Below are 26,067 nucleotides of genomic sequence, written 5' to 3' on the forward strand. Positions count from 1 at the left end.
CCCAAGTTTTTGTCATAGTTTGCGATAACGTTGCTTTTCACCACTCTGCAGCTGTCACAGATTGGTTTGCAGCACATCACAGATTTATGGTTTTGTACCTGCCTGCATATTCACCCTTCCTCAACCCAATAGAGGAGTTTTTCTCTGCCTGGAGGTGGAAAGTGTTTGGTCACCACCCATATGACCAAATGTCTCTTTTGGAAGCTATGCGTGCCGGATGTGAGGACACGAGTCCAGAGGACTGCCAGGGATGGATAAGGCACTCCAGAAGGTTCTTCCCCAGGTACATGGCAAGAGAAAACATTAGATGTGATGTTGAAGAAAACCTGTGGCCTGATGCTAGAGAGAAGCAGGATTAGCCCCTCAATTATTTGTTCGAATTACAGCATGTACTTTTAGTTTCTACCTTTTTTTTCTCATTACTGTAATTCCGTAAATTACTACAGACTATTGAAGCAAACTGCTAATTTTCATTTACCTTAAAGAATTGTTATGTTGTAAAAATTTTAAGAAATCATGTGAAAGAATGTCACTCTTTTCTTTGAAGAAAATATTACTTTGTATGAAGTCACTGAAATTGCTCAAACTGTAAAGATGAAAAGTTTGTATTTTCTGTATTGGTGTTTGATGCTAGTGTTTTTACTCTGTGTGTTCTGAGTGACAGTGTGTGTTATCTCAGTGAGGGTTGTGCATAGTGTTTGGCTGCACTGAGCGTGTTTTGAGCCATGTGTTAAGAGTTGTGTTGCTTGGAATGAGTTTTGCAGGTGATTGTGAACTGTTTAACTCAGGTGACTGTTGGTAGTGCAGACTGTAGTTAAGAGTTTTGCACATGTGACTCCAGTTGTGACCACTGTTGTTTAGCAATCGAAAAAAACTGTAACAGGCACATCTCAACATCAACTGTTCAGATGAGACTGTGTGAATCAGGCCTTCAACGGTCAAACTGCTGCAAAGAAACCACTGCTAAAGGACACCAATAAAAAAGAAGGGGCCAAGAAACACGAGCAATGGACATTAGACCGGTGGAAATTTGTCCTTTGGTCTGGAGTCCAAATTGGAGATTTTTGGTTCCAACCACCGTGTCTTTGTGAGATGGGGTGTGGGTGAACGGATGATCTCTGCATGTGTATTTCCCACCGTAAAGCATGGAGGTGTTATGGTGTGGGGGTGCTTTGCTGGTGACAATGTCTGTGATTTATTTCAAAATCAAGGCACACTTACCCAGTGTGGCTACCACAGCGATACGCCATCCCATCTGATTTGGGCTTAGTGGGACTATCATTCATTTTTCAACAGAACAATGACCTAACACACATCCAGGGTGTGCAAGGGCTATTTTATCAAGAATGAGAGTGATGAGTGCTGCATCAGATGACCTGGCCTCCACAATCACCTCAACTGAGATGGTTTGGGATGAGTCGGACCGCAGAGTGAAGGAAAAGCAGCCAACAAGTGCTCAGCATATGTGGGAACTCCAAGACTGTTGGAAAAGCATTCCAGGTGAAGCTGGTTGAGAGAATGCCAAGAGTATGCAAAGCCGTCATCAAGGCAAAGCGTAGCTATTTGAAGAATCTCAAATACAAAATGCATTTGGATTTATTTAACATTTCTTTGTTACTACATGATTCCATGTGTGTCATTTCTTAGTTTTGAGAACTTAACTAATATTCTAAAATGTAGAAAATAGTAAAAATAAAGAAAAACCCTTGAATGAGTAGGTGTTTTAAAACTTTTGACTGGTAATGTATGTAGAGATCAATAATGCTAGAGCCGATTATTGAGGCTTGTTCACTTGACTGAAAGATCTCTTTCATGCCCCTGTTAAGACATGATATTAACTCGCATTAGACTAATGTTACCCATCATAATCTCAGTTTGAAAGACCAGCAATCTGAGAATGGAGCTAACAAAATATCTTTCAAATAGACCAATTTCCATTCCCACATAAATTATAATTAATAAATATATTTTTCAGACATCATTCATTCCAAATTGGTTACATAATATTAGCCAATGAAGCAATCCCCAATTCAACAAACACTGAGCCCTAAACCAAGGGATATACTATGTAGCAGGTTCAACTTAGATAAACAACCAGAAGTAACTGTAGGTTCATTAAGAAAGCTTAACTTAGACCAAGTCCATTTGAAGATAATCTTTCTACATAAAAAAAAAAGCAATTTAAGATATCTAGGCAAGTTAGCTGGCTAACTCCTTGATCATGCTTTGTAGTATACCCCTCTGAACAGTACTATTTATAAAACGGCTTACTGAACAGTACTATTTATAAAACGGCTTACGTGCACCATTATGAAGAGACTGGTTTCATCATCTGAGGTTTAACTGGTATTTGGATGGTCCTGTATTTGAATTTAGCAGATATGGCTTGCATGTCAAAAATATGTTGTTAAACATATCCTACCAAAGTGGTTGATTTTGCATTTCTACTTAGTCACAAACATAATTACACAAATAAAAAAAGTACAAGAGAAACATATTGATTGATGAAACAGCAACTCCAGACACGTGATGTTGACTCAATCACACAGCAACGTGGTCACAGGGGACATGGTCCATGTCTGAAGCACATATGAATGACCTATCATATCCTCTTCTGCAGTATGGAATCTATGGAACCTTAGTTAGAATTATATACCATCTGTCCTAAACCCTCGAACCCATGACCAGACTCAGTCAGAATAAGGAGTCCTTAGGAGTCCCTCTGGGTCAGAGAGAGAACAGTAGAGGGTATATCCTAACTCATCCACCTCCACTGGCGTCAGCTCACAGAACAGGTTGACCTTTGGGATCAGGGCACAGGGGAGCCTCCCGGCCTCCAGGTGTCCCACGAGCGAGCGGAGCAACTGCAGAAAGCGGTCAGCCAGCGCCTCCTGGGTCCAGTCGCCCTCCTTCTCGCTCAGCAGCAGTATGGCGCTGGTGAGCTGACTGGCCGACAGGCGCGCCAAGGCGGGGTTCAGCTTGCACACAGCTTTAGTCACCTTGAGGCAGGCGCAGCGGCAGCCCCCGTCTTCCTGGTCCAGTGCCCGCAGGCGCGCAGTCTCCGCCACGCGGAAGCTTTGCCGCCAAAGGTTTTCGTGGCGCTCAGCAGCCAGCCTGTGTGGTTTGGCGATCAGCGAGGCGCCGTCGTCCATCACCAGCAGAGGCAGGAAGTCCACATAAAGATGGCGGTCCGTCTTGTACTGGACCTCCAGGGTGAGTGTCTCCGAGGGAACCACCGGCCGGATCACGTAGTCCAGAACACTGCCGATGGCCGGCCAGTTGATGGAGCCCGCCACTAGCTTCTCAAACACCCCCAAGACAGACTTGGGGGAGAGGTAGCCTCCTACCATGCAGCGGTCCCAGTAGCTGCTGCCTCGGGGGAAGTATTCTAGGTTCTCCCTGCGAATCAGCCAGAAGCCCGGAACATTCATAATGGTGTCCTCACCGGGCACTGACGACCACAGGTTCTTCTCCAGGGTCAGAGGGACCATGAGCTGAGCGTGATCCGCTGTCACCACCTGAGAAAGAAAGAAAGAAAGAAAGAGTCGGAGAGAGAGAGTCGGAGAGAGCAAATAGTGTTATTCTTGTAAACCACAACATTTCAAACCCAGAGACGAGCACAGAGATAAAAAAAAAAGCATTGTTTGTGGTCACAACACTCCTAAGCCTGTGAAGTGATATCTATCCTTTATCCCCTTCCCCCGGAGGGATAATACAATTGTCCTACTACTACCCTCTTATTACCTGCAGGTCATCGTAGAGGCTGCCGCTGAGGTACATCTCTCGGAGGGGCATGTCGGGCAGCTTGCCGTGCAGGAAGATCCTCAGCTCAGCGCAGATGTCCAGGGCGGCCCGGCGGGCTGTGGCCTGCTCCTCAGCGGGAATGGTCACTCGCTCCTGGTAGAACTCCCACAGTTTCTCCTGTAAGGAGAGACGCATCCTGGCCCGGAGGAGGTCGGTCTCTCCTGCAGCGCTACGTCCACGCCCCGTCGCCCTCCGCATGCAGTCTGAGGGGGATACAGCCACGACAGGCAGAGGTTAGTAATGTGCAGGTATGGGTAACTATAAAAATCGGGGGCTTGGGAGGTAAATAAGAACGAAAGAAAGGATATTGGGTGAAGACAGGAAATCAAACCCAACTAATGGGAACAAGTACCACGAGAGAGGCTGCTAAACCATTGGGTTTACAAACGATCCTCTCCTACAGAGAGTAACCTACTACTAAAGCCGGGCATACGCTACACCATTTCTTAAGTTGAGATCAGACCGTATTGAGAATCCTCACGACCAAGTGGAGAATCTTGTAGTGTGTGACCCCCCCTGGTTTGTGCCACATTGTTTAGCGTGAGCACCAATAAGTTGGTAAGACAAAGAAACGACACGAAAGACAGTTGTTAAATGTGAGAGGCTCAGCAATGTTAGGATTTGAAAGTTGTGTAGTGTACACACGGCATAAGAGAACCATCCAAAATACCACAGACTTCGAGGTATTTTTTTAACTTTATAAAATAAATATCTAATGGAGCTCAATAGAAACTAGCCATCTGAGTCTATTTAGTGGGGCTTCTACTAACAAAACTATAGGGTCGTTCCATTCGATTTCAATAGCTTTGGCAGCACCCCTTTAAATTTGAACAAAACTTTCCATACATGTTTGCCCATGGTAGAAGTGTGTCAGAAAGGGAATTTTTGGACCTGAATACCAGAACATTCAGGAGAGAGGTGCCCAAAATGTGATTCATGTTGCATACCCCACCATACCATGGGACATCCACTGCATGTCTTTATCTCTTGAAAAGATAAAATGGCTCAGTTTGATATAATTTAAAAGCTTACAAACAGGATAGTCAAACTATTTGGTCATTTCTTTAAAACAAAAAAGGAAATAAAAATAGCCTTTTTTAAAATATATTTTTTTAAACCTTTAACGTCAATTATCTAAAAATGTGTGAACACAGATTTTCACAAATGTTGTAGCTTGGATCCTATTTTACATCTGAGGTTTATGTTGAGACCGCCATCGGTTGAGACACAGCATGCACTTGAATACAGAGTGGGTGTAATGTTTTGGCTGATGAATGCACTAAAATGGGAATGACATCGACATGTCAACTTTCCAATTGGACCACAAAGATGATTGGAGGTGTATGAATATGTCGAAGATAAATACACGACGCAGAGGACGTGAGGTCAAAAGTACTGAAAGTCAATAGGGAATTATCAATGGAAATAGTTGGTTTTCAGTTCAACATCTGTTAGGAATGTCAGTCCTGAACTTACAGCTAGCTACGTGTGGCACGTTCTCTTTGGTCCAACCTGAGATAGGATACTTGTTATTTGGCCATTGGCCCAGTTTTATCGCAAGGAATTCTAATTGGTCAACCACAGGCTAGGGCTGGGTTACAAAAAATGACATCCTGTCCCTTTGTTCTGTGTAATGAATCATTGGGGAGAATCACTGAGGACAGGGGAGCATGAACATCTACCTCCATGCATGATTCGTCCTCTTTGAATAAGAATAAACCAATTTTCCTCCCCCTGATTTGCTTTGGGGTCTGTGTTATTGAAGAGTAACATCAACTGCTAACAGAGGTCCACACAGAAAATATTGACTTGAATGGGAATATCAGTTGTTTCAAAATTACAATGTCAATCTTCCATAAGAAACCTATTGAAATCATATAAATATAGATAATAGAATAGACATTCCATTTAAATTGACATTCGACGGTGGGTGGACCGGTGGCCATCTTTGCGGTAGTAATTGGAATGTCAAATTTCAATTCAATTCATTTCAAAGGTGTACCAGCTAAATTGCAGCTGTCTGAAGGGATGGGTCCATTCTATGAATTATATTTCTATGATTAAAATGACACCCACCCAGTATTCAAGAGTGTGTTGTGTCTCAACCAATGGCAGGCACAACACATACAGTAGACCTCAGATGATATACATCAGGGTCTAAGCATCAACATATGTAAAAATGAAAATAAATCTGAGTTTACATGTTTTTAGATCAATTAAATATTTTTTTAATGCAATTTATAATATAGTTTGACAACCCTGTTTTCAAGCTTATAAATTATATCAAACTTAACCATTAATCTTTTCAAGTGATGAATACATGGTTGTCTCATGGTATGCAAAAATGGGTCAACTTTGAGCACCTCTATCTCCTGCATGTTTTAGTATTCAGGTCCAAAAAGTAATTTTCTGATCACTTCAACCATGGGCAAATATGTATGAAAAGTTTAGTTCAAATCAAAAGAGGTGCGGTCAAAAACTGATTGAAATAAAATGGAACAACCCTATAGCTTCCTACAACAAGCACTGAGCATCACCCACAATACAGGAAGGACAGCCATCCTGCCATCAGCCATCCTGTCGTCAATAGACAAAGCCAAGGATTAGAAAACACTGCACAGAGATGAGGTCAAACCATCTGAAACACACTACTAACCCACTGTGACCACCTGCTACTACATCAATCCCAAGTGTTACCGTTCAGGCCTCACTCTGAACACAGATAGGCAATGTGTACGAGTGTGAGCAAGTGTGAGTGTAACAGGCGTCCCTGTGGTGCTTAGCAGTATAGATTTCTCACTCACCAATCCTTACCGATACTTGATCTCACATCCTCTACCTTGCCAACACGCATAACCATCCTGCTTGACAATGTACTAACCAGTCGCACCACTGAAAAAGTACCAGTTTGGTAGCGCCATTGGCAACGTTTCACGCTGTGGGGTGAGCTAACGACACGATTGTAACTGTTATATGAGCAATGTTGATAGTTGTAATGCAGAATAACATTGTGTGTGACACCCTAAATACATTAGCGTACCTTACCTGGTTCAAAGGAGTTGGAGGTGGTGGGTAGAGTCTGCAGTGACCTGCTCACTGTTGACTTCATGTCATGGTTAAGTACCCGTTGTGATGAGCCCATCCACCTGGGCTCCTCCCAGCTCCTTTTCCCTGATGGTTCCATCTTAGTAGGGCTGGTCGGAGCACTTATGGCACGGTCATACATCTGAAAGGAGATTGAATTGAAAAGCTTTATTGTCCATTAGAATGTTTCATGAAATGGACATGTCTTCCACTCGTGGTTAAAAACAGTGAAATTACTGATGTGGAGATCAGAAGCCAAATAGTGAGAGGTGATCACATTTAGCCTACTACTGAACTGGCACAAGGGACAAATAACATACATGATAACATTTACAAGAAAATAATTGCTTAGAGAATGTCCCACTTACTCTTTTGACTGCTAGTGTTGCAATGCCAAGCATGGCAGCTCCTCCGACCCCAAGCACAAGCTTGGCATTAGAGAGCAAAAAGTAAACGGCCGTGCCCATTCCGTTGTCATCCTTCTTTCCTTTACGGTCACCGTTCACTCCCGCCATTCTGTCTTTGTGAATGTAGAGTTAGAAGGGAAAAACTATGAGAGAAGAACAAAGAAAGAACTTATGCAGATGTGAAGAGTCCTGCATCTATTACCATAACTCAAGGACTGTGTAACTTTTATTATTAAAATATGTATCATCTTATGAGAGCGATAGGATAGGTGGTCAGTTAAATATCTGAATAGTTTACCTGTTAGTGGTCTGACACAAGCACGTCTTGCTAAAGGTGTGGTTGGATGGTTGACCCCCACCTACATCAGCCCCCCCAGTCTACTGCTGAGGAAGAACTGGCCCCTCTTCAGTGCGTCCTCCTTGTCGCTCGGCACGGTCAGGGCCTGGCAGCGGCGGAACTCCCCAGCCACGGCGCGCTGGTAGCAGTTGCGGTCTGTGTAGTGAAGGTGGCACCCTGCACGGAGCAGTGCTCGGTACAGCTCCAGCACCGCAATACGAGACCAGCCGCCCATTAGGGATGCACATGGAGAGGGGAGGACTCCTGTGAGGAGAGAGAGACAGTAGGACGTTTATTTATTTCAATAGAATAGGTCTTCATTATATGCAAGGGTAGTATTCTCTTTTACTTTCGAACACTGTCGCCTAGGCATCTGCCATTGGTGAAGCAGAGGGACAACATGGACCAAGTTAGGCTATACTAATCCTGAACAGTAACTTCAACTACTTGGTGGCAAGATGGCGCCGATAGAGATGACAGCTTCGCTTCAAGTCCTTAGGAAACTGTGCAGTATTTTTTTTTTTTTATGTATTATTTCTTACATTGTTAGCCTAGAAAACCCTAAGTGTTACTACATACAGCCGGGAAGAACTATTAGATATCAGACTTACCAGCACAACCAGCAATACGACTAGGAATACGACTTTCCCAAAGCGGATCCTTTGTCTGCACCTCCCAGGGCATTTCAACTGATTCCAGAGGCCAACCCAAAACAATGCCGTAGGAGGAGAGGGTGCCAGAGAGGTCTTCTAGTGAGGCTTCGGATGCGTGCACACCACCCACCGCTTCGGAGTATATTACTCGCTAATGTCCAGTCCCTAGTTAAGTAAACAAAATTAGGGCAAGAGTTGTTTTCCAAAGAGATATCAGGGATTGTAACACACTCTGTTTCACAGAGACATGGCTAGTTAGGGACTTGCTGTCAGAGTCCGTACACTCAAGTCCTTTTGTTCACCTAACCTAGAATTCCTTACAATCAAATGCTGACCGTATTATCTCCCAAGGGAACTCTACTTGGTTATCGTCACAGCCATGCATATCCCCCCGCAAGCGGATACCAAGGCGTCCATCAAGGAACTTCACGCAAACTGGAAACCATGTATCCCAAGGTTGCATTTATTGTAGCTGGGGATTTTAACAAAGCTAATCAGAGAACAAGGCTACCTAAATTCTATCAGCATATCGATTGCAGTACACAAACAAGTAACACACTCGACAACTGCTACTCTAACTTCCGCGATGCATACAAGGCCCTCCCAGCCATCCTTTTGGCAAATCTGACCATGACTCCATCTTGTTGCTCCCCTCCTATGGGCAAAAACTAAAAACAGGAAGCGCCCTTGCTTAGGTCTAATCCAACACTGGTCTGACCAATTGGATTCCACGCTTCAAGATTGCTTCGATCACGTGGACTGGGATATGTTCCGGGTAGCCTCAGACAATAACATTGACGTATACGCTGACTCGGTGAGCAAGTTTATAATGAAGTGTATAGGAGATGTTGTAACCACTGTGACTATTAAAACCTTCCCTAACCAGAAACCGTGGATTGATGGTAGCATTCTCACAAAACTGAAAGCGCGTACCACTGCATTGCAAGGCGACTGGAAATATTACTGAATACAAACAGTGTAGTTATTCCCTCCGTAAGGCAATCAAACAAGCAAAGCGTAAGTAGAGACAAAGTGGAGTCGCAATTCAACGGCTCAAACACGAGACGTATGTGGCAGGGTCTAAAGATGATCACCGATTACAAAAAGAAAACCATCCCCGTAGCAGACATCGACGTCTTGCTCCCAGACAAATTAAAACAACCTCTTTGCAAGCTTTGAGGACAATACAGTGCCACAGCCCGCTACCAAAGACTGTGGGCTCTCCTCCTCCGTGGCCGATGTGAGTAAAACCCTCGCCAGACGGCATCCCTAGCCACGTCCTCAAAGTATGCGCAGACCAGCTGGCTGGTGTGTTTACAGACAAATTCAATCCATCCCTACCCCAGTCTGCTGTTCCCATATGCTTCAAGATGGCCACCATTGTTCCTGTTCCCAAGAAAGCTAAGTTAACTGAAATGAGTATTGCCCCATAGCACTCACTTATGTCATCATGAAGTGCTTTGAGAGACTAGTCAAGGATCATATCACCTCCACCTTACCACCTCCACCCTCCATTACCCAAGACCCACTCAAATTTGCTTACCGCCCCAATAGGTCCACAGACGATGCAATCGACATCACACTGCACTATCCCATCTGGACAAGAGGAATACCTATGTAAGAATGCTGTTAATTGAATACAGCTCAGCATTCAACACCACAGTACCCTCCAAACTTATCATTAAGGTGGAAAGTTTTAAGTTCCTTTGTGTACATTTAACCGACAAACTGAAATGGTCCATGCACACAGACAGTGTGGTGAAGAAGGCAACAACGCCTCGTCAACCTCAGGAGGCTGAAAAAAAATGTGGCTCGTCCCCGAAAACCCCCACTAACTTTTACAGGTACACAATTGAGAGCATCCTGTCGGGCTGTATCACCGTCTGGTACGGCAACTGCACCGCCCACAACTGCAGGGCTCTCCAGAGGGTGGTGCGGTCTGCACAACGCATCACCGGGGTAAACTACTTGCCCTCCAGGACATGTACAACACCCAATGTCACAGGAAGGCAAAAAAGATCATCAAGGAAAATAACCACTACCTGTTCACCCTGCTTCCATCCAGAAGGCGAGGTCAGTACAGGTGCATCAAAACTGGGACAGAGATTGAAAAACAGCTTCTATCTCAAGGCCATCAGATTGATAAACAGCCACCACTAGCACAGAGGCGGCTGCCTACCTACAGACTTGATATCATTGGCCACTTTAATAAATGGAACACTAGTCACTTTAGTAATGCCACTTTAAGAATGTTTACATATCTCGCATCTCATACTGGATCCTTCACTATCTATACTTTACTATCTATTGCATCTTAGCCGCTCTGTCACTGCTCATCCATATATATATATAATCATCCCATTCCTTTACTCGATTGTGTGTATTAGGATTTTGTTGTGAAATTGTTAGATATTAACGTTAACTGTTAGATACTGCTGCACTGTCGGGTCTAGAATCTTAAGCATTTCACTACACTCGCAATAACATCTGCTAACCATGTGTGTGTGTGACCAATAAAATTTGATAGGGCAAATTTAGCTAGATAACCATTGTGAATGATGAGATAAGAGATGAAACTGGTCATTTGCTGCTGTAGATTCGGTGGTCGTTATACCGATTGTTGGTACTACTAGCTAGCAGCAAGTCATCAAGTTAATTTGAAAACTAGCTAACATTAGCTATGTTACGCCTGTCTAGTCTGCAGGAAGCCTAGCCGATTAAACTCAACTTGAAATCGTGAGTTGAGTTTAGTCAGCTATGCAGCCGTGTCAGACCAGAGCAACACATAAAATAAACTGAAGATACTGAACTAGCTAGCTAGCTAAACCCTTTCATCTGACATTAGCTAGCTATATAGTTTACGATAGCACTAGCCCAGCAGAACACATGTTAACAATGTAATGTTAGCTAGCAAACTTTTTTAGTTGCTTCTGCCGTTGTCCGTATAGACAGTACGATAAGTGAGCTAACAATTAGCTAGATAACGTTACTAGAATAGCAAAACCAGTAGCATGAGCATTGTTCCCTTTAATTGGCTAACAGTAAAAATAAAATACAAAAATCACGTTAGTACTACTGTAAAAAGCTAACTAACCTTAACTGATAAAAAAATAAATAATACTATTAGCTACTAGCCAATCAAAGGGAACAAAGCTGAACGAGGCTGACCTTACACATTGAGGAACTGATACTCACAATCAATTGAATAAAAATATAGGATATTGACAGATCAACATTTTTACATTGTCAAGAGAGAACGCTGAACTTACGTTCGAGAAACTATTTCAAAGATGTATCCTTAAAAGTACAACAGACACAGTTCCCCCTCACGCCGGGGTCAGAATGAAAAAACAGGAAGGTATTGGCTACTTATTTTTTGCACTGGAGTTACTACATCCGGTTTGAAGTATTTTTATGGTTGAGAAATGTGATATTACAGCACTCAATCTTATTTAGCCTACAAACCTACACATTTCTCTGATGGAATAAATCATTTTTATAAAGAAGTCGTATAAGAAACATATGTGAATAAGATCATAAGCCAAAGTAATATTAGGACTAAATGAGTAGACCAGAGTAGGCTAGAGGAGAGTGGAGTATTACTTTATTGTTGGGGAATTGTTTTATCACCTGTAGCATTATCACTGATTACAAGGACATGACTAGGATAAATGTTACACATATAATAAAACACTCATATTAATATGTATTGGTCAGTTTGTGAGCTGTTAAGATACGGCACAATCCCTCTGGCACCAGAGATGGGTAGATTCAACAAGTCCCCGAAGAAGAAAAATGTGTGTATTATGTGATCTTGGGTTAATATAAAGTGAAGCCCATTTTGTGTTTATTTGCCCTCTGTATGATGATTTGAGACATGTTCTATTTGGTAAAATTGTTGGTGCTCATTCATGAAGTGTTTGACTACAGGATGAACACAGGCTGAAGTTCTTTTTCACAAATTGCACAATTAATTTTCCTGGGGTAGAGAAGGAGAATTGTATTGTTTGTGTAGAGAGACAAGGTGAAAACTGTACTTTGTTATGATTGCTAATTATGCATTTAAGTGTTAATTGCATTCCATTTGTTTAATGTAACATTTTGTTTTGTGTTTTGTACACACATACGTGACACTTGATATCTTGTCTTATATGCCCATACGGGCTGGGCACCATGTTGCTGGTGGTTTCAAGTTTTATTTGTCACATGCCTAAGTACACAGAAATGCTTAACTTGCCCTTGCCCTCCCCAACAGTGCAGTATTCAATATCAAATAATATAACTAATAACAAAATATAAAAATGTTGTTATCATTAATATCTACATTCTTACTGTTGTGTAATTGAAGAAACAGCTACTTAGGAATTACACATAACTAATCAAAGTTGTTTCTGAGATTGGGGAACCAAACGCCATTAAGTGGTGAAATCTCACAACTAGCTTAACTAAGCAGCTCGCAAACAATCACATACTGTTTGTCCCCATTAAGAATGTCGGAGTACTTTGTCTGCTAAATTACCCTTAGTGAAAATGAGGCACAATAATCTGCATTGTCAGCAATCTTATCCAAAGGCTTACATTTAATTATATTCTCTCAAAAAATCATAATCTTAAACAAACAGAAACAATGCCCCACGTTTTGGCTAGGTGCCTTTGTGAAGAGCACAACTCCAAATAGAAAGACTGACAAAAGGAGTAATGTTGAATACTATATGTCTAAAGTTTAAAAAATGTTTAAAAAATGGCTAAGAATTGTATTTGATTTACAATAAAAATGTACAGCACAGTTCTGTCTAAGGTGTGTCTGTCTAAGGCTGGTGAGGCCTACTTCGGTCAGGGTGTCTCAGGCAACTGAGGTCAGAGGTCAGGGGGGTTTTGGGCAGCTGAGTTCAGGGGGCTTCGGGTAGTTGTGGTCAGTGAGTTTTGGGAAAAGCACCAGTTTTGAAAGTGAAACTACATTGGCCAGACCCATATGTTAAGAACAGTTTCCACTAAGGGAGGAAAGGGAAACAAGGCATGGGTTTTACTATGTACACAATAAGAAAAAGCATGCACCAGAGTATAAATATAGGTGTGAAACCTCAGGAGGCTCATCACACAACTTTGACACTTTGACTGGAGGTATGGACATTTTTTGGCAATTTGCTAATTTAGTGAAATAGGGATTTTTATTTAACTAGGCAAGTCAATTAAGAACAAATTCTTACTTACAATGAAAGCCTACCCTGGCCAAACCCTAACAACGTCAATTGTGTGCCGCCCAATGGGACTCCCAATCACGGTCGGTTGTGGAACAGCCTGGAATCAAACCAGGGTCTGTAGTGACGCCTCTAGCACTGAGATGCAGTGCCTTAGACCGCTGCGCCAGTCCAAGGGAACCCTGAGCTATTCCAATATTTCAGAACTGGATACTATTGATCATAATCAAGAATACCAAGGAAATACTTGTATAGTTACGTCACATGATTGAATGTATGGTGGTCTGTATTAAAAAATAAACCACAGACTTTTTTCCCTATGGCCATCAGGATGATGTTTGTGAGTCAGATTATGTTTGTCTACCTAACTGAACTTCACAAGGAACCAAGTCACTGGCAGCAGTGATATTTGTAAAAGTGCTTTCGAATATGGTCTAAATTGTGTTAAATCGTTAAGCCTATTGTAACTGGAGATGGCATAAGCCATTGCGAGAGACAGTCATTACTAATTCAGCCTCATGCCTCTAATTCTACTGTAGCAACAAATCTAATTATGGAGACCAGGAGTCATGTACCAGGAGACATTTTCGAAACCACTTAGTGCGTTTAATGTAAAGTCACAGGGGTTAAAAGGTCATGTGGAAAACTGTCTGTCAATGACTGTTTGGGTGAAATAGAGCATAAAGCGTGAAACTAATTAGGCACCTGAAAAACCTTTAAAAAGAGATCTAACGTTCGTTGAACATTGACATTGGCCATTCGGGAAGAGTATTTGCAGTGAGAGGCTGCCTCAGATTCACCCAGTGTCTATTGAGAGACAGGAAATGTAATTCCTTAATTGGAATCACTAGGTACATATTATAGCCAACCCTTGTTTGTGTGGTACAACAAAACTTGCTGTTCACTGACTATCGCTGCATCTTACGGAGCGTGCATATCTTGAAGTGTATTCGGTATTGAGGTAAACTAGTTTCTACTTTCATAAATTACATTTTATGAGCTTATACACATACAAACAATGGCTGTAGGAATAACACAACTTTATCTACTTATTACAGAGTGTAATATAAGAGCCATGTATCTGTGAATGCTTGTGTTTTTGATCATAGTGGTATTTTATGTACCTACAATTTGCATTATTTTTCACTTACGAAGCTGAGCCAGATGTGTATGCTGGTCTATCTTGAAATGCATGTTTTAATGTTAGTCACGCTTGAATGAGTCATAGTGGTATGATACATTCTTTAGTAGAGGGCAGCCTCCTTGCTAATACTGTTGAGAGGTGTATGGACTTCAGGACATACCCCTGATAATGTATGTCAACTTAAATAATTTAGTCTCCTATTTATAGTCTAAATCATTGTAATTGGTCTTAGCCACTTTGATGACAAAAAGTTGCCTTAGGCAGAGGGAAAATGTTTTTATTATAATAGCTGTGTTGTTATTTTACATGTATTTTAGGCATGCAAAATATAATAGCATTGGTTGTCAGTGGGGTTGTCACAATCACATTTGAGGAACTTACACATTGTAACCCTTACACACAGTATATTTTGGTTGTGTTGCAGTTGTGTTGCCCTGAGATTGTAGAGAGCTCTTCTCTAGAAGAGAGCTGCTATTACATTCAAAAGTTAATTGTAAACATTTAATTTACAAAGTACAAGAGAGGAAATTCAAAATAAACAAAAATGTATTCTGTGACATGATTTTGACATCTAATAAGCTGGTTTAGTTTGCTGATAACTGGTTTTAATGAAACTCCATTTTGACAAAAGTGACACAACTCTGTTATTAGTTTATTTTTATGGTAAATATTACAATTTGGTACTTAAATAATACAGTTTAATCCTATAGTTTATTTCTGAATTTATATATTACCTATACCGTTTATGAAGGTGGTAACATGAAACCTATCGATTGTAACTTAATTTAGTTATAATAATTAGTAACTTCCTGGTAATCACAAGGTCAGAGGCATAGATTGTACATCATTCGGCCTTAGAAGAATGGAAAACAGGCAGCATTGTAAAGAGAGACTGACTAGGCGAATCAGCATGAATCTAATTACCCCAACGGGGTCATGCAGCATGAGACATATTCCCATGACAACTGGCAATACACACACTATGCTATTCTTATTATTAAGGGATGTATCAAAGGATACATTGACCTTACAGGAGGTATTGTATTCACATCAGCCAAATGAATCCATAAAGAGTCCTCTGTGTATCTCATGAGCTCTTCTCCTAGATAATATGAATAGCCTGATTGAATTACAGCCTTTACTACTCATACAGGTTAATATGTCACGTTTTTGCATACTATGGTTGAGAGGGAATATTGGGGCAAATTACCTGAGTGTCTTTACAGTAACTCAATTGATTGTCCATCCTCGCTCTCTCATTGCATTAGGTTCCCCCTATCAACAGGACAGGATGGCACTTCTCGATTACCCTATTCCAGAGCTAGATGTCACCTTACAAGAGGCAAGCCGTGTGCTCCAGCTCACCCTGAGCCCCGAGCTCTACCCTCAATTCAAAAACACCCTTAGCCAACAGAGGGAGGTCCTGCAGGAGGCCCAAAACTGCTTGGCGGCTGCCGCCTCTGGCCGAGAGAACTGGGTGACAGAGCAATTCAAGAGCCGGCTGCTCTCATGCACCGACCCACTGCCCACCTCGACAGCCATCCCCGCTGTCCTGTCCCCCTCCAGAGCCAAGAAGGAGTGTGCCCAACTTGAGAGGGCTGCCGCTCTGCTCTGGGCTGTGGCCAAGATGTATAGTGAGCCTTCGCTGGTAGAGGGAGAGGGGCAAACTGAGCGCACACAGCAATCAGAGGTGTTTGCTGCCAGCCGCATTCCTGGGAGGACCCAAGATGAGATTAAAGTAAGCTTTGGGGAAAAAAATAGAGTACTTTGACTCAATGTTGTTTTGTGCTTTCATACACCATCTCTGATGATAATGATAACAGTTTATCATACTCCCTTGTCTTATTTTCATCTAATGTGATTATCTCCTACTTCTTAATGTGCTATTTGTATTACAGCTATACCCAGACTGCCTCCATGCCATCGTAATCTGTGCTGGAGAGGTATTTTCAGTCAACATACTGCAGCGTCTCAGCCCAGGTGGTCCTATGTCCCCTTTACCGTTCCTTGACATCTACAGCCAAGTGGCTCATGTGATGAGCCAACATAGAGCTGCCAAGGACAATGAGCCCTCTGCCATCTGTGGCCTCTCTGCCCTGCAGCGGCAAGCCTGGAGTGCAGTGAGGGAGGAGATCCTTAGAGCAGGTGGGGAAGCGGCCGCCTCACTGGGGTTGATGGAGAGTGCTGTGGTGGCTCTCTCCCTGGAAGACTGCAATCCACCAGCTGATCTGGCAGACACCCTCAACGCTGTCAGACTGGGAGGAGGAGATGGGCCCTGTCTGAGATACTATGACAAGGTACAGTATGGGATGTTTGTGGTACTGTAATTGTGGATGACAACTACTACAATACAGTGTCATGTCTGTTTCCGCTCCCCCTCTCTGGTGCTCGAGGCCGCCAGGCTGCTCATCATTACGCACACCTGTCACCATCGTTACGCGCATCTGCGCTTCATCGGACTCACCTGGACTCCATCACATTATTAATTACCTCCCCTATATCTATAATTTCCTCTGTTTCTTTCCAGAGTCAGTATTAATGTTGTTATGTGTGCCTTGTCCAGACGCTGTTCGTGTTTTGTTTCCTGTCTGTTTATTCATTAAGTATTCGCTCCCTGTACTTGCCTCTTGTCTCCCAGCGTCTGTCCTTACAATACAGTACAGTACAGTGGTGTTGTAGTGAATCAACTGGATTCATCGGGTTACCGGATGAGGATATGGTCTTAAATTATGCATCTCATTTAAAACCTGGAACATGATTTTATGTGTTGACAAAAATATACGCTAGATAATGGAGTTAAATAAATGTTTCTATATTGAATCAAATTGTAAGTGGATCTTTACTGCACATCAGCCATACATAATTGCACCCAACAAACTTCAGTTTATTAACTCACTGACACAAGACTTGAAAACATCGGTTCCTCTTTAGCTCAACATCACAAGCAAACATCACAAGTATCACAAGTAAAATAAAAACTATTTTTCTATACTTTTTCTACAGGTGGTGAACCTGGTGGTATTCAAAGACAGCACAGCAGGGATGGTGTTCGAGCACAGTGCACTGGATGGAATGGTGGCTGGGTTAGTGGCTGAGACTGTGTGGTATCTCTCTGAGTCTCTTAATGTGGACCTAGTCCAGGCCAACACAGAAAGCAATGGGTCAGCCTATCTTAACAAGGCCGATTCCTCCTCCCCAAGACCCCTAGCATTCCCACTAAAGGGTATAACTAAAACAGACTCCCCAAAGTCCCCCCCTAAAGCAATTCATCCCATAATCACGTTTGAGGTTCCCTCTTACCCAGATGTCTTTGCTACCCTCCGGGGTCACAGGGGCCTGTACGATGCCTGGATCAACTTTTCCTTGCAGCTCTCCCTAAGGCAGACTCTTGGGGAATCTGCTGCCAGCCACATTCTTGTAACCCCTACCCATATGCGTCACTACAAGCACGGCCGCTGCGATCCGACATACTCCCTCACCATGCAATCCTGCCAGCTCATTAGTGCTTTGGAATCCTGCATTGGACCAGATAACAATCCTCGATACACGAACGAACTGCTCCGTCTGTTCCATGTGGCTTTCCTGGAGCACAAGAACCTGATCAAAGCCACTAAAAGTGGACATGGTGTGGGCCCTCACCTCGCAGCCCTACGCTGGTCCATGTCTCCAGACAACCCTCTCAAGAAGTTTCTTGACCCCTTTGGGTGCCCCTCCGTTTATCTTACTGGCAAGGATTTGATGGAGGGAGTGGAGCTTGCTGTAGGGAATGTGTACGCTAAAGACCAACTGGCTGTAACCTACCTGGGGAGGAGAGACCGGGTCCGCATGGTGCTCAATGGGAAAGGCACCTTTGCCACAGTGTTGGAGAAGCTTCAAGATAGCCTGAAAGTAAATCTGAAGCTGGTGATGCTTCTCGCTGTCAGATATGCCGTAGCCGGGCAAATGGGAGCCATGGAGTGTCTGCTGCAAGAAGGACAAGTAGGAAGAAGGAATGGATCCACCCAAGGGGAAATTCACAAAAGTATTAGTCCAGCAGGCCAAAAACAAGGCAAGATAATGTCCAAGTCAACACTTCCCTCTGACTCTGCCTCCAACATGAGTCCAGACTTTACTCTGGTGATCCATGGTGGAGCTGGGGAGGAGATGATGCTAAATACAAAGGTGGTAGAGGTCATTGAATTTGCTCTGCAGACAGCCCTGACCCTCGGAGCACAAGTGCTACAACAAGGAGGCAGTAGTCTTGACGCAGTGCAGCGGAGTGTGCAAGCTCTTGAGGACTGCTTTCTGTTCAACGCCGGGAAGGGATCGGTTTTCAACAAAGATGGGAAAAATGAGATGGAGGCGACCATAGTAGATGGAAATGGGATGAACTCTGGGTCGGTGGCTTGTGTGCAGAGTGTGAAGAACCCAGTGAAAGCAGCAAGACAGATCATGGAGAAGAGCGCACACTCACTCTTAGTAGGGGAAGGTGCAGAAGAGTTTTTGCAAGGCTTAGAAGAGAGTGAGAAGCCTATGAGGGCGGAGTACTTCCAAACTGATGTCCGTCGCAGACAGCTGATAGCAAAACTCAGTGCTGGCAATGCCTCCAAGAACAACCATCCACAGACAGTGGGAGCTGTTGCTTTGGATCGGTGGTGTAGGTTAGCTGCTGCAACGTCCACAGGTGGGTTGGTGGGAAAATGGAAGGGTCGAGTTGGGGACACAGCAGTAGTGGGAGCAGGTATATTTGCTGATGACAAGCTTGCAGTAACCTGCTCTGGGGATGGAGATGTGTTTCTAAGGCACACAGTTGCTCAAAAAGTAGCCAGTCTCTACCATCATAAAGGCTACAGCCTTAGGGCAGCATGTCGAGAAGTCATGTCTGAGAACTTGAAGGGCAGCTGTGCTGGAATCATTGCTGTAGACGCCAAAGGCGATGCTGTTGTTGAAACCAATGCTGGGATGTTCTTTGTGGCATCCATGGTTGGTGGCATTGCACGTGTCGAAGTCCTAAGACCCATGAAGAGTTATTCCAATGTGATCTGGGAGACTGACAAACTAGTTGCTCACCTACACTCAAACCCTTGGACACCAGGTGCCACCATCCTTACCCAAAAGACTCTGAGTGGACCGAGCAGCATCTTTCAGTTGACTGTACCAGATTTCTTAGAACTGTTGCAAGGAGCACGGGCTGTTTCAAACCTGCTATGCGAACGACTGGGGGTACAGCGTTGCGCCCTAGTATTTAACCCACGTCCCGAGACCCTGGCCCATATCCGAGTGCTACCACTACATGGCCTGGAAACCAACTGGTGCCCCCATCTGACCGGGGAGGAGGACTTTCAGCCCTGTGACCCAGGTTACTGCAGCTCAAAGAGTGGCCCACGCTGGGAAGACGCAGATCTGGACCGGGTTCAGGCCAAGATTCGGGACAAGCTGCCAACGCCTAACGCACCATTGTGTTATGACTTCTTAGGAAATCCCTCCCACAATGGACTGTTCTGCCGTATCGTCCGTGGCGAGGAACAACAGTGGCGGGTGTGGGAGGACAGTGATCATGTGGCTTTCCTCACCCCCTACCCTAATACACCTGGACTCACAGTTCTAGTGCCACGTAAACCACTGCCAAGCAACATTTTCTGTCTGGAAGAGACTGATTACACATCACTGATCCTGGCCACTCGTAAAGTAGCTGGGCTGCTGGAGGAAGGAATGCATGCTCGAGGTGTTGCACTCATCTTTGAGGGCTTTGAGATTGATTATGCCCATGTCAAGCTGATACCTCTGGTTCCTCCACGTGGTGACAAGCCTGCTGAGGTGTTCCCAGAGTACTTCCAAAGCTACCCCGGGTATGTCTCATCTGCCGATGGCCCTCCCGCTAGCTCTGAATCTCTAAAAGAAATCCACACCAAAATCACACTTTGCAGGCCTCCTCGTTCCTGGGAGGACCCACAGAGCCACTCCATGTTAGCCATCAAGAGCCAGTGGTACCGCAATCTCTTTCAAATTCAAAATACCCTCTTCCACAGCACAGTGGAGTACTTCAACAACACCTGTCAGTACGCGTACGCCCTGACTCCTCTCACCACTGACACAATCTCCTCTCCGATGGGCCTGGGATCAGACTCCGAGCCCGTTTACGTCAACTTGCTGGGGCAGGATGTGTACTTGGCTGACTCCATGCAATTTGTGCTGGAGTATTTCTTGCGATTCCAAGAGAACTTGCCGGGGGCATACTATATATCGCCAAGTTTTCGGGGAGAAGATCCAGATGCCACGCATCTTAACCAGTTCTACCATGTTGAGTGCGAGCTCCTGGGTGACATGGATACTGCCATGCACATAGCTGAGGGATACTTGGCTCATCTCACCAATGCAATGCTGAAAAAACACTCCAACATCATCCTGAACTCTGCTGGAACCCTTTCACATGTCCAGGACTTACTGGAGAAGTTGGAAGGAGGAGCCGCTCTCCCAAGAGTCACGCTGGACAAGGCCATCCCTATGATGCCCTCTCCAGACTGCTTGGAGTGGGTACAGGACGACCAGCCCCAGTTTGGCAGGAAGTTAACCCGCAAAGGAGAAAAGGTTTTGATTGAGAAGTACGGAGGCGCTGTTTGGCTGACAGAGATGGACCACCTGGGAGTGGCTTTCTATCAAGCATATGTGGAGGGCTCGGGCAGACGCAAGGCAAAAGCATCGGACCTCCTCTTGGGATTGGGAGAGACTCTGGGTCTTGGGGAGCGTCACTCCAACCCCGGGATGGTGCAAGAAGCCCTCAGACATCACGCTGTCCCAGAGGAATCCTACAAGTGGTACATCAACATGCGGCAGGTCATTCCTCTACTCACCAGTGGGTGGGGCATGGGCACAGAGCGCTATTTGTGTTGGCTGCTTCAGCATAATGACATCAGAGACATACATATTATACCCCGTTTGAAGGCCAGGAAATACATGCCTTGAAATATCCCTAACCCATTAGTTACTCAAAGACTAATGAAAAAGTTCCCCTAACTGTCAGCTCTTTTATTGAACATCCTAAGGGATGCATAGAAAGCGAGACAACATATCTATAAAACTCTGAAAGTATACTATAACATTAGGAACAAGAGATGAGTTACAGTTATGAGAGAGCAGTGATTGTGTGTTGAAAATGTGCTGATTGTGTAGATGAGGAAGGGCAACAAATAGGAGGTATTTCCTATCATATACCTTTGTATATTTTCATATACAGTACCAGTCAAAAGTTTGGACACACCTACTCATTCAACGGTTTTTCTTTATTTTTACTACTTTCGACATTGTAGAATAATAGTGAAGACATTAAGACTATGAAATAACACATATGGAATCTTGTAGTAACCAAAAGTGTTAAACAAATCCAAATACAATTTATATTTGAGATTCTTCAAAGTAGCCACCCTTTGCCTTGAAATATATTTTAAAGGACACCAATAAGAAGAAGAGACTTGCTTGGGCCAAGAAACACGAGCAATGGACATTAGACCGGTGGAAATATGTCCTTATTCTGAGTCTAAATTTGAGATTTTTGGTTCCAATCACTGTGTCTTTGTGAGACACATAGTTGGTGAACGGATGATCTCTGCATGTGTGGTTCCCACCATGAAGCATAGATGAGGTGTGGGGATGCTTTGCTGGTAACACTGTCTGTGATGTATTTAGAATTCAAGGCACACTTAACCAGCATGGCTATCACAGCATTATGCAGCGATACACCATGCCATCTGGTTTGCGCTTAGTGGGACGATAATTTGTTTTTCAACAGGACAGGACAATGACCCAACACACCTCCAGGCTGTGTAAGGGCTATTTGACCAAGAAGGAGAGTGATGGAATGCTGCATCAGATGACCTGGCCTCAACAATGGTTTGGGATCAGTTGAACTGCAGAGGGAAGGAAAAGCAGCCAACAAGTGCTCAGCACATGTGGGAACTCCTTCAAGAATGTTTAGTAAAGCATTCCAGGTGAAGCTGGTTGAGAGAATGCCAAAAGTGTGCAAAGCTGTCTTCTAGGCAAAAGGTGGCTACTTTGAAATCAAAATATATTTTGATTTGTTTAACACTTTTTTGGTTATTACATAGTTTGTCATCACCATTATTCTACGATGTAGAAAATAGTAAAAATAAACACCCTTTAACGAGTAGGTGTGTCCAAACTTTTGACTGGTGCTGTATAGACAAGCCAATTGTACCAAATAACATTTTTTTTCCAAAGCAAGATTTTGTTACATGTAGAAACATCGATCTGTCTGTAATTCTTTAAAGTATCTGTCTGTAAATCCTTCTATGTAAAACCCTTAATCATTCTCTATCCATGTTACAAAATATCTGGTTAAATGAGAAATAACTTGGTTCAATTCACACAAAATAATTACTGTTCACAGGCATGTCAACTGTCTAAACAAGTGAGAGAAGATATTTGTTAACATAACACATTGGTCAAGGTGGACACTTCTCTGCCCTATTTAAGAAAATGGAGGTTTTGTGTATGATTATAAAAACACTTGAGAATACCATACTTGTGTGAATGTTCAAATATTGATTATTATGAGGTGAATTGTTGTTTGTTTTATATGTATGATCCTTTCAGTTGTTTCCTCTCTTACCAAGGCGTTAATAAACTCTGTCTTCGTCAGCCATTAAACAATGTCAATATCTTGTACTTTGTGGTATTTTTAACATTCAAATGACATTGTTGCTGGGTCATATTTTTTGGCCTTATTCTTACTCCTGGAACGCTTTGAGTAGGGCCTAAATAGAAAAACAGCAGTAGAAATGGTTTGTAACAAGCGGATCTCCCAAAACTACACTCTCCTAAATCTCTTCCATCACCAAGAGTCTCTCTGTGGAATGAATACTCAGGGGAAAAAAGGTGTAGATTCACACGCAGAGCGCGACAGGTGTTTATTTCGCCATTGCAGAAGGCAGAAATCGTGGTCACAGGCAGGCAACGGTCATACACATTTAGACAAACAGGCAGTTGAATCAAAACTAGGACTGAAGGCTATAACTGGTTCTCCCCAAACAAGCTAGGAAAAGGCTTAGTAGAGTCAAAATGAACAATACCTCACAAAGGCACAAAAAACAATGTACTGAACTAAATAAGGAGCTTATGAGACAAGGTGAGTAACTAACACAGGTGAAAACAATGAACAAAAATGAAAGACAGGGTTATGTTCAAAAACACAAAGAAACAGGGCTACGTTCCAGAACACAAGGTTGACTAAGAAAATAAATGCAGAACCTTACACTTTGAGGCAAAATACTTTTGCCTGAAAATCCACAAGATCACAAGCGAAGCAACAACTTCACAACAACACAGAAGTTTCTCGTAACACCCGAGAAACACAGAGAGAGTAGTCTTGCACTTTTGAAAGACTGTGTGCAGGTTTGTAGACTTAATGAACTTAAACACTGAGATAACATTTAAGTTAATTGCTAATCAAAGGGTTAGTCGAGGTAAAGGCCTCGGAAATCAGCAAATCACTAAAATTCCTCAAGTTGTCAAATAGCCTAGAATTGAACAAATAGAGGCAGGCCAGGAATCAGGTTTGTCATTTCCTTCAATTGTCCAGTCGATGAGCAACGCAAAAGCCAGACATTGAGAATGTAATCAGAGCCCCATGACAAAGCACACGTTCCCACAGCTGAAACCATCTCCCACAGGGCAGGCAGCACAACAGCATGCAAACAGCAAATGCTGAGCCTTCATATTCATGCATAATGGCCCAAATAATGAAATAGTTTTGAGGTCCACAAAGTGGTTGTGGAAGAAGTTACATTTTTTTTTGCTATCTATAAATAAAGACAAAACCACCTGTTACCGACAACATGGATGGTAAATTGCTGAGGTTGGTAGTGGAATACATTGTGACTCCTGTTTGCCACATCTTCAATTTAAGCCTAGAAAACGATGTGTGCCCTCAGACACGGAGGGAGTAAAGGTCATTCATTCCACTACCCAAGAATAGCAGAGCACCCTTTAATGGTTCAAACAGTCGACCAATCAGCATGTTACTGTCACATCTGCTCCCACTACGCCCTCTGGTGTTCATCGGTGGCGTCTTAACCTGCAATTCTCCCCCCTGTACACAACCTCAGTCTACACTTCTGGTTTTTATGTAACTCATCTGAGCTACCCCGGTTCTGCACTCCACATCTCTCTGTGTACAATAAACATTTTGGTTAATTCATTCCTGCTTCCGCATCTGAGTCCGCTCTTGGGTTCCCTTGTTTTCGCTCTGCGTAACAGTACGACCTGGCCAAGAAATGAACCCAGCAGACTCTACTACTCTTCGCCGAATTCTTGCGGGGCAAGGCACTCTTCTTGATCAACATTACCAAGCCCTGAAAACCCTGCTGGAGAACATCAAGGAGTTTTCACAGAGCCTGTCTGACCTACAGGTCCGAATCTCTGTTCAGAATTCACAACCTGTCTCCAGTTCCTCTTCTCCTCCCGGGAGCCTTTTGTTCCGACTCCTGAGTGCTATGATGGCAATCTTGGTGTTTGCAGAGCCTTTCTTGTACAATGTTCACTAGCGTTTGAGCAACAGCCCTAAACAGCCCTAACCCTAAACAAATGTTTGATTGGCTGCCTTCAGGGAGCAGTGCTCTCCTGGAGAGACAGTCATCTATCTGCTTCTCCTACAGTGGATTCACAGATGAGCTAAGGAAGGTCTTGGACCACCCGGTCTGTGGAAAGGATGCTGCTAAACGACTTCTGTCCATTCGTCAAGGTCCTCAGAGTGTGGCTGAGATGGCATGTGAGTTCCGCACCCTCGCCGCAGAGAGCAGCTGGAATGACGAGGCCCTTCAGGAAGCATTCCGGAACACACTTACTGAGACCCTCAATGACAAGTTGGTGTCCAGAGAGGAGCCTGATGGACTTGATGAACTAATTTCTCTCACTATCCGCATTGACAACCGTCTCCGTTAGCGTCGAAGGGAGAGGGGAGGTAGGGTTGTATGTCCCATGATGTCTGCTTCTGTGCCTTGTTCAATTTCTCTGACTGCATTATATCACCAGGCAGATCCCAATCATGAACTGATAAAGGAATGTACAGTATATGTTTAAAGTAATGACTAAAGAATTCCACCCTGAAACATCTAATACTATAATTCTAATAATGTATGTGTGTGTAAGAGGGAGAAAACAGGCTGGTAGACTACACATGATAATTGAAAAAGCTGACAACAGGAGGGCCTGATGTTTATCACTTCCATGGCCTCTCTAATCTAGAGAGGAGAGAACGGCGAAGTTAGGTAACAATGATCCAGGGTCTTTCCCACCCCTGGTTGCGCAATCAATATGCGTCTTGTTTCAGATCCAGAAACTGCCAAGGCTGGTTGAAAAGGGATAAACCTGTGTGTGTGTGTGTGTGTGTGTGTGTGTGTGTGTGTGTGTGTGTGTGTGTGTGTGTGTGTGTGTGCGTGTGCGTGCG

At 43.6% G+C, this 26,067-nt stretch overlaps 3 protein-coding genes across 3 annotated transcripts; 1 reads left to right on the plus strand and 2 right to left on the minus strand.

Moving 5' to 3' along the window:
* Nucleotides 1–1,578: 1,578 nt before the first annotated feature.
* Nucleotides 1,579–7,403, minus strand: LOC112225887 (mitochondrial dynamics protein MID51). Its single transcript, XM_024390001.2, has 4 exons — nt 7,257–7,403; nt 6,850–7,030; nt 3,745–4,007; nt 1,579–3,518 (listed from the first exon to the last, which is right to left on the minus strand). The coding sequence occupies exons 1-4, from the start codon at nt 7,401–7,403 to the stop codon at nt 2,691–2,693; spliced, it is 1,419 nt and encodes a 472-aa protein (XP_024245769.1). The 3' UTR covers nt 1,579–2,690.
* LOC121841098 (MIEF1 upstream open reading frame protein-like) lies at nt 7,351–11,655 on the minus strand. The gene is made up of 4 exons (XM_042307427.1): nt 11,555–11,655; nt 8,244–8,450; nt 7,655–7,896; nt 7,351–7,408 (listed from the first exon to the last, which is right to left on the minus strand). Exons 2-3 carry the CDS (start codon nt 8,314–8,316, stop codon nt 7,655–7,657), a joined length of 315 nt encoding a protein of 104 aa, XP_042163361.1. The 5' UTR covers nt 8,317–8,450; nt 11,555–11,655; the 3' UTR covers nt 7,351–7,408.
* A 2,692-nt stretch (nt 11,656–14,347) lies between these two features.
* On the plus strand, nt 14,348–21,901 carry LOC112225888. Its single transcript, XM_024390005.1, has 4 exons — nt 14,348–14,444; nt 15,896–16,365; nt 16,526–16,924; nt 17,631–21,901. The coding sequence occupies exons 2-4, from the start codon at nt 15,919–15,921 to the stop codon at nt 21,567–21,569; spliced, it is 4,785 nt and encodes a 1,594-aa protein (XP_024245773.1). The 5' UTR covers nt 14,348–14,444; nt 15,896–15,918; the 3' UTR covers nt 21,570–21,901.
* Nucleotides 21,902–26,067: the final 4,166 nt, after the last annotated feature.

This window comes from Oncorhynchus tshawytscha, linkage group LG27 (genome assembly GCF_018296145.1).
Source record: "Oncorhynchus tshawytscha isolate Ot180627B linkage group LG27, Otsh_v2.0, whole genome shotgun sequence".
In the NCBI taxonomy this organism is placed as follows: domain Eukaryota; kingdom Metazoa; phylum Chordata; class Actinopteri; order Salmoniformes; family Salmonidae; genus Oncorhynchus; species Oncorhynchus tshawytscha.

What these genes read in the sequence shown, in the direction of transcription:
- LOC112225887 (XM_024390001.2), bottom strand. Translation starts at nt 7,403, where the DNA reads ATGGCGGGAGTGAACGGTGACCGTAAAGGAAAGAAGGATGACAACGGA. An exon ending in CAACACTAGCAGTCAAAAGA is followed by an intron (nt 7,031 to 7,256) that starts GTAAGTGGGACA and finishes ATCTCCTTTCAG; the next exon opens with ATGTATGACCGTGCCATAAG. An exon ending in GCCTCTACGATGACCTGCAG is followed by an intron (nt 3,519 to 3,744) that starts GTAATAAGAGGG and finishes TTTCTTTCTCAG; the next exon opens with GTGGTGACAGCGGATCACGC.
- LOC121841098 (XM_042307427.1), bottom strand. Translation starts at nt 8,316, where the DNA reads ATGCCCTGGGAGGTGCAGACAAAGGATCCGCTTTGGGAAAGTCGTATT. An exon ending in TCGTATTGCTGGTTGTGCTG is followed by an intron (nt 7,897 to 8,243) that starts GTAAGTCTGATA and finishes CTCTCCTCACAG; the next exon opens with GAGTCCTCCCCTCTCCATGT.
- LOC112225888 (XM_024390005.1), top strand. Translation starts at nt 15,919, where the DNA reads ATGGCACTTCTCGATTACCCTATTCCAGAGCTAGATGTCACCTTACAA. An exon ending in GGACCCAAGATGAGATTAAA is followed by an intron (nt 16,366 to 16,525) that starts GTAAGCTTTGGG and finishes TTTGTATTACAG; the next exon opens with CTATACCCAGACTGCCTCCA. An exon ending in GTCTGAGATACTATGACAAG is followed by an intron (nt 16,925 to 17,630) that starts GTACAGTATGGG and finishes CTTTTTCTACAG; the next exon opens with GTGGTGAACCTGGTGGTATT.